This window comes from Poecile atricapillus, chromosome 1 (genome assembly GCF_030490865.1).
Source record: "Poecile atricapillus isolate bPoeAtr1 chromosome 1, bPoeAtr1.hap1, whole genome shotgun sequence".
In the NCBI taxonomy this organism is placed as follows: domain Eukaryota; kingdom Metazoa; phylum Chordata; class Aves; order Passeriformes; family Paridae; genus Poecile; species Poecile atricapillus.
This window is the reverse complement of record NC_081249.1, coordinates 163,719,544-163,735,191: the sequence shown is the minus strand read 5'-3', so window position 1 is coordinate 163,735,191 and position 15,648 is coordinate 163,719,544. Positions and strand designations below refer to the sequence as shown.

Sequence of the window (15,648 nt, the reverse complement as noted above, 5' to 3'; positions counted from 1 at the left end):
TGGGTAGTTGGAAGTCATAGTGCAAAAATACATTAAAATGGGTTTAGCAGCTTAGGATGTGAATGTCTTAAAGCCAAATGATATGAAATATTGAAATAGATTTGTCAATAAAGAACAAGTTTCTTTGGATTCTTCTGTACGTCTGGGGGTGAAACCAGCTTCAAGAATGTAGTTGGGTATGTTTATACAGAACTGATTGTAACTGACTTGCACATAATAGCAGTGAATGAACTTGCTTGAAGATAATGTCAGGGAGTTAACGCTGGGCTTCCACAGCTTCATGTTGATGATCTCAGAAGTGACATCCCCCTGGCTGGCCCAACACAGTTCTGCATTGCACCAAATGCTCCAACTGCCTTTACAACTGTGAGTTCAGACTGATGTGGCAACTTCCATGGGTCCTAGCTGCTGTGCTGTGTGCAGTCTACTGCGAAGGGAACTATTCATAATTAATGTTATATGAATACCTGAAAGCTCTTAGTTGAACACAGATCATACTCTGCAGAATGACTGTGTTGATTTGCCTCTGTGCTTTGGAGAGTATGGAACAATACAAAAAGGGAAACCTAACTTGTATTATTTTATTGTGGGGATAGCTCTGGAGCAATCTTTTAAGAAGACCAATGGAGTATCATCATCCTTATGAGACTAATGATGGAGAAATGTATACCTTTTCCTAAATCTCAATCTTTCAAAGGATTCTGCTTTGGAAAACCTGTAAGGAAGATGTACAGCACTGTATGAGGATGCTGTTAAAATTTAGTGGGGATGAGACATCCTTTTTACCTTTATCTCCAAAAACCCATTGCAAATATTAGCACTGGTAGCACAATTATAAATTGCTGAGTCCAGACTTGGAAGTTCATTCACAGACTTCAGAAGAAATACAGTGATGAAAAGAGTGCAAATTCTTAGGAAGATTCAAAGTATTTTAAATTTGTATTTGACTGTTGGATTTTGGTTCAGGTCTATCTAATACTACCACAATGACAGGTAATTTTTTCATAACAATGTCCAGTGTTTCACAGTGCAGTCCAAATTTTCTAAAGCCACTTCAAGTGGAAGTTCTTAACCGTGAATTTTTAAAGCCCATTTCTGTTCCTGAAAATATTTGTTGCAGTGAATCCAGTACACTGTTTAAGGTTGTAGGTGATCTATAACTTGGCAAAATAGTGAATATGAGGTTAAGAAAATGAGAACACTGTGTGTTCTATCTCACCGCTTTTGAGTTTTCAGAGTTAGAGAAAATGAAACCTAGAACATGCTAAAAGACAATGAAACTTCAGGTTCTTTAAGTACATTTAGCTGCATTGTATTTATTAGATCAAATAGCAGAAGATAGCAGGACTTAGGTGACTGGACATAGAGTTGAAAAGAAAAGTAACATTGCTAACATACCACAAACCTTTTCTTTTTGTTTTTATGTATTATAAAATAATCTTATTAATAGCCGTGTTCAGAATCAAGTCATAGTGCCTTTGTAATAACGCACAGAGTGTATAATGGGGAGGTTATGCTTCTCAGAAAGTTCAGATTTCATCTATCATTAGGAGAGATAGGAAGACCATCTTTGTGTTTTGGCAGAGTAATTCCTATGGACCTGATAAGGGCACTCATACTGTTTCTATATATCCTGTGTACTGTATATGGGTAAAAACTTCCATAATGCACCTTGTTTTCCTAATGAACCCTGCAAAATTATGCAGAATAGAGAGGCTTGGCTTGCTACTTAAGAACTTACTTATGTTATTGTCAGGCTGCTTTCTTCTGCCTTGTCCAACAGGGTTTAATTTAGGAGTGTGAGTGATTACAGTATATATGTATATTAAAAAAATCACCCACCTGGTAACTAAGACATATTATTACTGTCCACTGATGACTACAGCAACCCATTAGAGCTAGAGTGCAAGCTGGAAAAGAAGCAGAGCTGGGAATAAGCTAATCAGGCTTTACTGCCTAATTATGTTAGTAAGAATTCATATCTTGGGTAGGCACTGTGGATTAGTGTTATGAACCAGTTTTGCCCTGAAGGTAAGTAAGAAAAGGCACATCCTGCAGAGATGCTTAATTTTGCTGCTGCTTGGTTCATTAGTGCCATAAGCCAGCTTTTTTTCCAGGCTGTTTCCATGTCAAAGGGAAAGAATTTTCATGTGCTAGAAGAAAACTCTAGATAGTCAGGCAAAAAATAGTACTTTGAATTAACTATGGAGAAGACTTGCATGTTTCTGAAGACAAGAAAAGACTGTTTGTACTGTGAAGAAAAACAGAGGTAAGTATCTGATTGTTGAACCTTCTACCTGTGCCTCTGGTGGTTAACTTGTCCCAACTTCCCTTCTGCCCCGATTTTTATTTTACCCTATTCCTCCTAAAAGGAAAGGATTCAGATATCTTGGGTCCTGTACTAGTTGGTGCAGGCACACTGGTTTGTAACATCAATCCAGAGCTGTTCCAGCTGTGTAGGAGACAGACTGAGCCTAAGATGCTTCACAAGTCTGCAACTTTCCTGTAGCTGTGCTGCTTCCAGAACTTAGCTGATGCCTTTGCAGAGAGCTAAACCTTTATGACTTAGTTCTCTGTGCATATCCCTCATTGAACGCTGTAGGTCTACCCTCAGACACAGTGCATGCGTGACTATCAAATCACTAAGTGAAGGTAGATCACTTTCTGGATGATTAGTTCCTAAAGCCCTTTGTGGGATAGGCAGAAATATTTAAGGGATGGGCTTTGAAAGCTTATTACTTTTGATTAAATCTGAAAAAAAATGTTGTCCTTGGTCCTTAGAAAATGCTGTTGTGGAAAAGTGAATAAATGTGAATTTATAATGAGGGTCCCTATACACCATATAAGGGGTGGTGAGAATAAGTAGAGAGTTAGGGAGTATAGAAAAAAAGTTATTAAAGAATTAGTTTTTAAAAGCTTCTTGCTAATGAGAAGCCTCCTAATAATCCTAATAGAGAAATATCAGAGCATGAAAGGCAATTGAAACAACTTTTTGTATGCTTGATAGGAATCTGCTCGGAAAAAGAATTGTAGAGGGAGATAATAATTATTGGATTAGAATGATCTGTGGAAAGGAATTAATGGAGATAGGCAAAAAAAGGACAAGAATTTTCTTTTCCTATCAAATTCCTATCCTTGATATCACATAGGGTAGGTACCTTTTTGACTGTCTCATCACTTGAGAGGGATATTACACTTGCCCTTGAAAAAGATTTGTCTTCTTCAAACTTGGGATCTAACTGGAGAAATTACAGAAACATGAACAAATGAACCAGATAAAACCCTTTCTTCATGGAGAAACCAGGAACAGTCTATTTTGCTTCTCTCTCCTAATCAGCTGCACTGGCTTCCAGCTATCTTGATGCTTATGCAAGTGGAATTGATGAAATAAGTGTACTTCAGACTGAGATGTGGTTTGGTTCCTGTATTGGGAATACAGGATTCAATTGTCCCAGTATCACTACAAATTCTGGGCTTCTGCTCTGATGTTTGCCTTTGGTCCCATGCAGACCATGTCACCAGGCCACGTCTCTTTTGTTACAGAAGGACTGTACTGATACCAAAGGGGTCGAGAGTAAAGTGCACATCTATGCAATGATAGGGAGCAAACCAGAAAGTTGTGATCAGAAATACATGTTTTAAAAAACAAATAATAATATCACGTAATTTTATTAATTTCAGTAGTTTTGTCTGTTGGCTTGAACATACATCCATTACTTGCACATCCAGAAAGACAATTTCAGCCATTTGAGGTATTTCAAATTATTGCCTTCCCCGAAATGGGTGGCATTTCAAAAGACAAAAATTACCATAAGTTGGTAGTTATTCAGTAAAGAATAACTTCCAGTTAATAAGCACTTTCAATTAATAAGCTATTCTGAAAAAATACTGTTTACTTGTATACTGTGCTTGTAGCTCCTCTGGAGAAGGAAAAAGGGATCAGGAAAGGAGCAAGTGTGAAACAGCTTTGGGTACTTTCATGACCTGTTACTTTCAACAATACTTCAACTATAAAAGTAGCTGAAACTACCAGTTTAAAATATCTTAAATATGTGGGGCTTGTTAACATAGTGCTTAGCACATTGGAAATTATCTTTTTTTCCTACTCTGAGATAACCTGAGGATGCGGCTCTTCAGGTCATTGCTGCAAAGCCTATCTGAAGCTTCGATGAGAAACTTGTAAAATTTTGTGGTCTATGTGAACTGGGAGAGTCTTGCCAGTAATAGTATAATTGTTTGAATTTTGTGTCAGTTTTCATCTAGCAGGATAGTTCTGTGTAGGTGGACTTGTGGTGGTAGTAGTAAGGCATCCTTTTCTCATGCATGAGCTGAAATTGGTTGTTTGACTGCTGTTAGCTGCAGGCTGCTAGCTGCTTTTGTTTTGTTGCTCTCTTTTTGTCCTCCATCGCTGTATGCAAAATACTATGTATTAAAAGACAGCATTGGAATAGTTGGTTATTTATAAATGAATGATGTCAGTGAAGCTTTAAAGAAAAATTAATTTGTTTGGGATGATAAGGGAGTCTGAGAATCTCAAAGCTATCTGAGGCAACAGGATACACCTTCACTTCAGGGGTTAGTGCTTGGCCCTGAAAGACTTGTTAAACTGTGTAAACTCAAGTGTGATTTAAGTGTAATTAGCTTGCTGACATTCACACACTCAAAGGGGAGGGCAGACAGCATTCCTTGGCAGAAGTAACCAGGGTAGCTGACAGTGTGTCATGGCCTATTTAAATGGGCAACCTGTCTGTTATGCTGATTTATGCTGTTCTGCAGAAACCAGCAAATGATCTCTTTCACACCACCTGCAATATGCCAGCAACTGGTACATTTGCTGTAAAACCCAATGGGTTTGGTCCAAAACACATCTGTCCTCTATATCCTTATTTCTTGAGGTATGGACATGTGCTGAGGAGCCCTGGCTTTCTGCCCACATGAGGTGAAACCAGTCCAGCCTGGAGCTTGCTCATGCTATAGTTTCACAATCAGCTTAGCCTGGCATGTAGTAGATGTACTTTTAAAAAAGGCTGTCCCTTACTGATCTCTTCTGATGTAGCTGTCTCTGTTCTTGCCCATACGCCTCTCCTCCCACTCCTTTCCCTTTTTGTGAGGTAATGATGAATAACTAAAAGCTGGGAAGCAGATTAGCTGAAACTTGCCCAGGCTAAAAAAGCAGTAGAGGAACTTTTATGACTGTGAAGTCACTTGGAAATATAGGCAAAAAATCAGTGAGAAAAATGGAAGTGGAAGAAAAGAAAAGATGTGGTGAATAAGGCATTGGTGGAAACATTAATGATGAAAAAAGTGTATCATGAAGGCTAGGGGGAGAAGTGATGTTAAATGGATGAGTTTAGAAGTCAGTGCTAAACCCACAAGAGAATGTGAAGTTATGGAGAAGATCAAGAGAGACCTCACAGACATGATCAGGTAAGAAGTGGGGCAATGGTAAAATATAATGGCTAACCTTGCTTTGCACATGGACTGTATAGGAAAAGGTGAAATAGAAAACCACCATGACAATTCATAGATCATAAATCAGAGAGAAAAGAGAACTAGTTAAAGAAATGGAATAATAAAAGTCAAACCTATGTTGATAGGTGGGAATTCCATGTTGAACAAAGCCAAAGAAAAAGAGGATGCAAGAGGTAGCACTTTGATTCACTTGTTGAGCCCAGCAATAAGTTCACTGAAACTACCAAGGCTAAAGATTGGTGTCACTATTTAGGAGGAGGAACAAATAACAGGAGAAGGAGACGGTCTGGCAGTAGTGTCAGCAGCTGATAACAGCAACATGAAGTGAGGTTGGAGCAGAATGGGAGAAAAGCAAAAAGCTGGAAATTAGGAGGCAGAAAAGGAGAAGCTTGGTTCCTCTGCAGTGGTTTTATGGAAATTAGACTCAAGAGCATTAGGAAGGGAGAAAGGCAGTCATTTCAGCTGCTGTTCTAGAGTGAGATCTGAATTTCTCTATGATGAGGAATAGCTTGCATCTAAAACCAACTGCAAAATACATTCTTTAGGACATCTCAAAAATCAGTTTAGAGTAATTCAGGTGATTATACCAGATGCTGATGAGAGGTTTATTTCTGTGCTTTGTAAGCTGATGTATTCAGCTCTGTCTTCCGTTGGACTGTGAGGCTGCAATGAAAAGTGAATGTGTGTGTCCCATGACACGATATGGTGCAGTTTTAGAAATTCCCAACAAACATTCAGGAGGCTGATATATCTGCGTGATTTGATTCAGTACTAAGTGGGACACAGGATAGTGACCAGGAAGTATAGCTATCTCAGCTTCTATCCAGAATATACTTCATTCAAACAGTGTCTGGGAGTCTCTGTATCATGCTGTATTTGTGTATATGAGATCATGTGTAGTGTGGCAACTGGGAAGTCTGAGCTGATCACAAAGTTTTTTTATGATGCTTCCATAGGTATCTTATTTGTTCATTTCAAACAGGGTATATCTATATATCCTATATTTTTTTCTTTAGTTATCATAAAATATAAATTACTTAATCAATTACTGATTGTCTGGGAATTTAAACCCTTGGCTGACTAGCTTCTGTTGATTTCACAAACATTATTTGTATTTACCACCTTTCTAGCTGCTTCTAACATGAGCTGTTCAATTGAGGAAATTTTCCTTTGGCAGTAGTTGCTACAAGAATGATATTTATGGACGAATTTGTGGTGTTGGTCCTCCACTTCTCAATTGCTTTCTCTCTTTTATCATTTGTTTATGCATTGTATCTTTCTTCTACATGAATGGATATTCAATTCAGTCGTATATTCGACTTACATGTACAGAAGAGGCTACTGTACTTTGAGCACATATTAAAAACAAATTGAAGCTGTTTCCATGGTCCTATAAATTTCCCTTTGGACCCTATACCAGCTTGCATAGGATACAGTAAGGCATGCATAATGCTGATTCTTTGTATTTTCTTTGCAGCATGCTGTTGATGCTGATAATGCAGGAGTCAGTCCCGTCGGAAATTCTTCTAACAACAGCAGTCATTGGGACCTTGGAGGTGCCTTTTTCTTTGCTGGAACAGTCATCACAACTATAGGTATATTTAATGTTTGTTTTTTAAAATACATAGTCACACTGAGACATGGATAATGAAATCTATTTGAGGAAGGTAGACAACAAAGAAGTAAAGTAGCTGGAGTATATTTCTCTGTTAGCAGGAGACATGACTCCAGCATGTGGCAAGGGCACTGAGTCTTTGGGTAGGTGTCAGAGGCTGTTTACATTATTAAGGTAGAATAGCAATGCTGAGCTGAAAACAGGCAACATTTATGCCGGCTTTATGACCCTATTCTTGATGTAGATGTAGATGGTCTCAATTTTCACTAAAAAGATCATGAAGCTGTACCAAATGAAATATTTTATGAATGTTGGGAATTTAAATTGGATTTTAAGATTATAGATGAATTTGCTCAGAAGTGTAACTTTCTTCCTAAGTACATTAATTAATTTTGGCTTACGCTCTGAAGTTTGATAGAAGCAATTCTTCTCATTTAACTGGAAATATAGTCTCATAATTATTATATCCTTTTAAAAATTCTTACTTGCTTTCATTAGCAATTGGAAGGAATTCCACAAATAACACATTGTGTAAAAAATCCCACTTTTTTTACTTTCTGGAATTCATGGCCTTAATTATTGACACATTTCTCTGTGTTAAATGAAGAGTATACTGAACTACTCCATTCACTTTTTTTAAACCACTAATTTTAATAAGATCATTATTCAGGCGCTTATAATCTCTCTCCCCATGTATTGCGTCTGATGTATTTAGAATTTGATCTCTGAATGTTTGCCTCAGATATGCTAAGGTTTTTAATCTCTCCTCTCTGAGCCAGTTCCTTTCTTGAAGAATGCTCAGCATACTTGGATTTCAGAAGACAGTCTGAAGGAAAAAGAAAATAATCCAATAACATTGTCGATAAAGTTAATCTGCTGACAATTATACAGTAGTTTTATAATTTTAAGCTTGATTTCAGTACTGTCATAAAAATCAGATCAAGAGATCTAATTATTTGGAAGTCACTGGTAAATTGTTGATTTTTATTTGTGTTTTCTATGAGTATTATTCTGATTTAAATATTGTATAAAGTGCTTCTCCACATTACAGCTGTGATGCACACACTGGTGACAGTACAGACAAATAACTTGATAATCACAAAGCCCTTCAATAAAGTGTGAGAATCTGACTAAATTCTGTAGGTTTTTAATGCAAGTAATACAATAACAACTACAATAAAAAATCCTGTGGCAGTTAAAAGACTTGCTGTGGTGATCATCTCTAACAGTAGAGTCTGTGTCTTTGGCTCTGCCTTTTCTTTGCTGTCAGAGTGAGGGGGAAACAGGGATTGTATAGAATGCACAATCTGTGTTCCTCTATATTAAGCTACCTTACCCTGTATTTTTGATGGTAGCATAAAACCAGCGGGTGGCAAGAAAGAAAACATTTCTGATTCATATGCAAGAAAACCCTCCCTTAATATTTGTTTACTCAACAGACCCCAGTGACAAGATTTTAAATTACTCATTAAATAAATGCCGCTTTGTAGGCATAGTTTATGCAGGCATATTCATTGATATCTGCTATTTAAATAACTTATTGAAAATACCTTGTATTTTTGCCCATTTGCCTATTTTGCCTATTTGTTTTAAATTCTCCATGAATGAGATTTTTATATGCTGCACAAAGTCTGTGTATTGTGTCAGGGCATGAAAATGGTTTTAATTTATCCACCAGAGGCTTGTTAGGGCTCCTTTTAGGCAGAAACACAGCAGGCTACCTGGTCAAACTCAGTCCAGGGACCCATGGAACCTGAAATTTCTTGGAATTTTAGAAGAAATCTGGGATGATGGGTCCAGCTGTGAAAAGGACAGTAGGTTATGAGACATGCATTATTGTGTGTCAGCATAATTCTTGCAGCATGCCATGACAGAGAGATATATCCTGTGCCAGTGTTGTGAACCCAACAGGAATAGGACCTGACACTTTCATAGATTTCCTCCTCTCTGGATGCTTTATTGCATCAGTGATTTGTGATTATGTAATGACTTTTAATATTTAAGTAATTATGTATAGTTAAAATAAAAATGTCTATGACATTTCAATTAAAATACCTGATCTTAAATAAAAAGGTGCAAATATTACTGTCACAATTGTTTTTTCTTCTCTTTAACATTTTAGCAGAAATACCGTGTCTCCTGGAGTAATAATGCTTACTGAAACAAGAGTTCACAGGCAGATTTGCATAGTGTGGGTACAGTTTGGAGGCTGCAGTATAACTAGTCAGTGTGATGAGGGGTTGAGGAAAGATTGAGCTAACCACTGAAAATGAACCTTGTCAGGTGAATCACACTCCTGTCAGGAAACCATTGTCACAGACCAAGAGGAGCAAGAGCATGCAGGCACCAGGCCAGCGTGGAGGGATTTTTATGCCGTGACATCAGCTAGATCAATTAGGCAAACAGCAATTTTAGATAGACTGAATCTAGAGAAAATATGGGTAACTGAGGCTTCAAGAAAAAAAGAATAAACAAAGGGTGACTTGCCCTGGAAATTACATCATGCCATTGAAAGTCTATAAATTGGAATTATAGGTGGAACAGAGGTATGCCTGGAGGAAGAGCAGTTTTTTAAAACCTATTAGTTTGTTTTCTGAAAAGCCGTGTATAGATTCTGAGAGTCTGACAATTGTTTTTGTCCTCAGGATATGGCAAGATGGCCCCAAGCACTGTTGGCGGCAAGGTTTTCTGCATCTTGTATGCCCTATTTGGGATTCCACTCTTTGGCTTCTTGCTGGCTGGGATTGGAGACCAACTTGGAACCATCTTTGGGAAGGGTATTGCAAGGGTGGAAAAGGTTTTCAGAGTAAGTTCACTGATATTTCTTTCTTGTTTTATAGCCTGCTTTTAATTTTGTTGCTATTGCTTGCCGCATTTTTTACATGTTGGACACCGAGAAACATTTACATGTTTAGCTGAGATAATAGTTAATGTCTTTAAGGATCTCTGTAGTCAATGAAGAGAAACATTGACTTCTCTAGATGATGATGCAGGGCTTATAGATCCAACTCTGAATTTCCTTACTGAGGGTATTGCTGGGAAATATATCTCCTAAGTTAGTTTCCTTACAAGGAATTGTTGTAAAACAGTCTTCAAAACACCACAAGTTACTTTCGATATGTACATCTCTTCACTGAAAACAGAGAGAAGGTAATGGTTCCCTGAAGAAACAGAGATGTAAAGCAGGTCATGACTGTGTTACTGGTACAGCCTAAAAGACTTGGAAAGCGGGGTAGCTGTTGTGAGTGTGAACTGGAAGAGAGACAGCTGAGTGATATGCCTGCACTGCAGGGTGATAGATGTGTTGGAGCAGATCTGCAACTCTACTACAAAAACTGCTGTAGTGCCACTGGCTGAAATCATGATCATTCTCTGCCCTGCCTTCCATGAAGATATCCTACCCTGAATTTTTGTGTAGACTTCCTCATATGTAATTTCCCTTTTTGTTGCCAGTACCCTCTGTTTTTGGGTCTGAATTGCTGTAGCAGTTCTTTCACAAGCAGTGCCACAGACCTTGCTAATGGTTCACTTCAGGGATTCTCTCTTTGAGGCAGAACTTCTAGAGGTGACCTGTGTGATACTTCCCTTGGAAGTGGCATAACCGAAGGTAAGTCTTTGCAGGGATGGAGTGGATGAGAAGCTGCCCAAGCTGGTTAGTTTAACAGACATCTATTCCTAAAATATTCCCACAGGTGAAAGCAAATTAGTTGTAACTTTTTTTTGGAAGGAAGTAATTACATATTAGACTGAAGAATGAGGACTTTCTGTTTTGATTAAATGGCTTTTAGGTGTCCCAGACCAGGCATAAAGAGTATATCAGAATAAATGTAGAAAAAGATGACAAGTGATTATGGGTGAGTAAGCATGTACATGCCTGTCTGGAGAGCACTTCAAGGGTTATATTTTCATTTAATGAATATAATGTTATTAAAAAGTGTCTCAGTTCAATTTGGCAAAAACACAGCTAAGATCCCTAGTTTATTTTTTGTCTACCTTTTTATTACACCTGCTTCACTTCAGTGGAATCTCTGAACATTCCAGCCCACTTCTGCTCAAGAAAAATTACAATCTTGAAGTCACAATATGGATTGAGAGTCAGAAAATCTTTGATTAATTGTCAGCTGAGTATTGTATTTCTGAGTGACATGGACAAGGCCATTAAACTGTTGCTGTGATAGTTTATGATTAAAATAATGAGAGAATCACAGAATAACTGGGGCTGGAAGGGACGTCTTGACATCATCTAGTCCAGCCTCTGTGCTAAAGCATAGTATATATACACTACTTGAAGTACTTTAAGATTCACAGATGAATGTTGATACTAATGTTTCATACAAAATATAGCCCTTCTGCACATAATGTGAGTTATTTTGGTATTCAAAGTATTCCTGCATTTTCTTGAGTTAATGCAGTTGCTTTTTGCTTATAGCCATTCAAAGTATTTGTTTTCCTTCTTGGTATTTTGTCAGCTTCCAAAGGAATTTAGAGATTGTGGTCCTGTTTAGGCAAGATGTGTTTATTCCCTTTATTTTGATTGTCGTAAATCCATTACATTCCATTACATCTATTATTCTGTGATTTGGTTAACAGGGTTATACATAATTTCTTTTGTTGCTCTTAGTAACAATGAGTTAATAAGTTTTGGCAATTTGAAATATTTCTGATAGAGTTTAGAATTTACATGCATCTTAGGAACTAGTAATCATACCAGTGGTTTCACTTTAAGTGATTATTTACATATCATTTGGCATATGTAGAATATAATAATCATTATAATTTTAATAACTTTGTAATTTATTATCACATTGTATTTACACTGTTAGGCTTCATAAATGTTTGGACCTAATCAGAGGAAGCCTCAAGTAGAGTAACAGTTCTTGATTTAATACTGAGCACAGAGAAAATTTTAATTCAATGTGCAACTCTTTTCTCTTATTTTGTAACCGTCTCCTAAATGAACTGAAATTCAGCATGTTTGTGGGTGTAAAACAGCCTGTTACCACCTTTAAAGGGAGGACATAAAAATTAGGAGTGTAGCTACCAAGAAACTAAAAGGAACAAACTTAGGCTAAAAAGACACTGAAAAACTTAATAAAATGTTGGGTGGTGTGTCTGACAAATCTTCCAGAGTTAGCTGAGAAGCCATGGAGTGCATCAATGTTCTAGAGAGAGTACAAATTAGCTACCTGTATTATTTGTTCTCACAGACAATTTGGGACAGTTTCTTTTGGAAAGAATGGGAAGAAACTTAGCATGTGTGTAATGCATCAAATTTCCATGTTGATATGTCTCAGCACTCTGCTTCTGTATGTATCCAGTGCATCGTGGTTAGGATCATTTTTGAAGCTAGGTAAGGTGTGGTATGCACACATCGGTAGGTGGCAAGGAGAGAATTTTCTGTTGTCACTGGCATCCTTTCACCCAAAGCAGTTCCCTAACAGGAACTCCTCTTGCTCCATCCAACAGTGTATCTGTGAGAAGGGAGCTCGTGCCACACTAGGGACAGCCTGCCTTTGTCACTCCTTGGCATAGCTGGAAAGATGGAAGGAGGATTCCTCCCAGAGGACTTGAGCTAGTGCATTTCTGTTGCCTCTGACATGACCTGTGCAGAGCCCTACTAAACCTACCTTAATTAACACCACAAATTAGAGCATAGGAATTTCAAATGTAGCTACTGCAGTAATCAGCCCACGCATTCTGTGGGATTTTTAAGAAAAATTTGAACTACATAAAGTGAGAAAAAAATCTGCTCTTATCAAGTACACACTAACCCAACAGTACTGACAGAATATTTCAGCAGAAGAGCTGGGCACATGCCACCACTCATCTTCTAATCCAAAATGTTACCATTATATCAGTGTGTAACTAGCCAGGAAAACATCTACTCATTTATGAGTAGGTAGGGCTGGAGGTATTTCATTGCAAAATAATGCTTTGTAAAAAATAGAACTTTTCACGTACCATTTTAGGAAACAGAGGCATTGGCAGGATGATGCTATCCCAAATAAATCCAATAGTTTATACCATCTGTCCTACTGGGATGATTATATTTGGTACAAGTAAATAAGCATCAACCAGGTCAGAGATGTAAACCAAAGCTTCCCCCACAAAAGCTCTGTCTTCTCAGCTCCTGGTTATTCCTGTATGTTCCATCTTCAATAATCTAGGGCAGAGCCTGTCTCCCAGTCTGTTTTTACATGCATGCAAGTGTGATTCCCCAGAAAATGAGTATGTACAAGGCCACCAGGTTAATTATATACACTGGTAACAAGCATCCAATTTCTAGGTCCAGTGATGTATCAGCCCTCCCAGACCACCTCAGAAAAGCACATATACACTCAAAATTTAATTTAAAAGTTGATAATTCTTATAAATAGATTGTCATCCAGTAAACTTTCCAGACACAACAGAAATGAAATATGCATTTCAAGGTGACATAATGCCATAAAAGTAGTATTTTTATCTTACATACATGAGGGATCTTATGAACAACCTGTGAATGTTTCCATAATAAACAGTAGAACAAAGCTCCATTCTTTTGGCTTGCTCTGTACACACAGCGTCTGCAAGCATCTAAAGATAGAAAGCACTCCATAGGCAGAGTACACTGTTACAGAGCACAGCAGCTGCCATTATCATGAGTTAAATATAGGCTAATTTGGGTAGTTTTTTTTCAAACCTTGAACGAGTGTTTGGATTCTCACCAGAAGTAGATGGATAACGTGAGTGATCTTCCCCTATCTTACAGTTTATTACAGATGCAGGAATTCAGCCTGGGAACAATATGTTTCTGAGAGCACTCCAGGATTTTCTGGCTTCTGAGGTGGAGCCACTGTGAGCAGTTCCTGAGCTCGGTTGCTGCTTTCACTGCTCTGGTTTCCAGCAGGACACAGAGGACAGGTCTGGCAACACAGCTGGTGGACTGTGAATTGCAATACAGGGTGTGAGCAAGCAGCCAGAGACATGAGTGGTGGCAAAATCTGCACCACTGAAAATACACTGCTTTGTGCCTCTGTAAGCAACTTGTGCTTCACTGAGCCAGGGACTTATCAGAACAGACACATCTGTTACTTCTCTTTCAGGTTTTCAGCTTAGAGAACATGTTTTGCTCCAGTTTTCAGAGACATGCTGTGAAAGTGGCCTACACTTAATATTTTTCTGAAAGACAGCAGTACACATCACCTAACCTTGGAATTGTCCTAGGAAAAGTAATTCTTAGTTGACAGATGTGTAATGGAGCCCCATTAGCAGTAAGGCATAGCAGTAAGGGTAGTCCCATTGAGCTGGTGGAAAGCTTTCTTTTAGCGCCTGTCAAATCTCTACCATTCCTAAACTTTATTGTTTGTCTTTCCGAATACACCTGATCAACTCTAGCTACTCTTTCACTTGGCTTCTCTGATCTCTTACTGCAGAAGTGACAGGAATTGTTTGTACAAGTTCCTTCCCTGAAAATGAATGAAAAACAGAATTTGGGAAAACAACTCAGTATTAAGACAGTAACTGTGTAGAGGAGGAGCACTTAAAAATACAGTCTTTTTTTATAGTCTCCCCTCTGTTCATGGATTTGCTCTGTTCAAGACAATCTCTTTTATTTTGTTTAATTACATTGCATTATTAACCATATCAGTGTGTTATTACATCAGCTGCTAAAAACCCACTGAGGATATGAATACTTTATCTTTTCTTTTTTTAATCTAGTGTTATTCACTGTGATTTTCTGTAAGGAAAAAGGTAAAATTAAAAAAAAAATTATATTCACTTAACAACTTCCAAAGAGTAACTGTCTGATGCAGTGATCCATCTGCCATCTGCTGGCATCCTGTCTCTGGACAGAGCTGTCAGGACAGGGTGTGAAATTCAACCTACTGTTGCATGTTCACAGTATTATTCCAAAATTATACAAGGTTTATGAGCTGAAAGTTCAGGGTTCAGACCTCAGCTTAACAATTTGCTGAGTCCTTTCCACCAAAAAAGAATGATAAAGAAATATAAAAAATCAATGATCAGGAGGGTGATTTACAAACCCAGAACAAATCCTTGTGAACAATCTCAGCTCATCTTCTGTTCTTTTGCCTGTCACACCTTAAAGGTGCTTTTGAGTCATATTTTCCTGAGCGGGGTTTAAACAGGGGTTCTTGTAGGCTTGGTGGTGAGGGTTGTGACTTCATTACAAGTGGTCCTCATCAAGCAGAGCCAAATTTGTCTCTGAATTTAGTTTAAACCACTGTCTTGAATATGTTTGGTTTATTCTTTGGATCACACATCCCTTCCATTATATTTGAGCTGCAGAAAAGTATCTTTTTCTTCACAGACCTAAGATAGTAAGCTAGTACTAAAAATTAATTAGAACATCTATGGATCCCAGATTTTGACATTTTAGGCCCTCTAACTGGGTATTTAATTTAGTTAGTTAGTTAGTTAGCTAATTAATTAGTTTTTAGTTAGTTTTTAGTTAGTGGTGCTTACAGCTGTTCCACTTCAAGGAAAGCAATTTAAGTGTAACAGACATTTTGCTAATTTTGTTCTTATCCTCTGGTCATTGATGGTGAGTATGTTGTACC

At 37.8% G+C, this 15,648-nt stretch overlaps 1 protein-coding gene across 1 annotated transcript in view; it reads left to right on the top strand.

Moving 5' to 3' along the window:
- KCNK10 (potassium two pore domain channel subfamily K member 10) overlaps positions 1-15,648 on the top strand; it is a 53,329-nt gene that overhangs the window by 25,729 nt on the left and 11,952 nt on the right. The window contains 2 exon segments of the mRNA XM_058852389.1: positions 6,950-7,067; positions 9,733-9,893. Coding sequence (XP_058708372.1) covers positions 6,950-7,067; positions 9,733-9,893 — 279 coding nt within the window.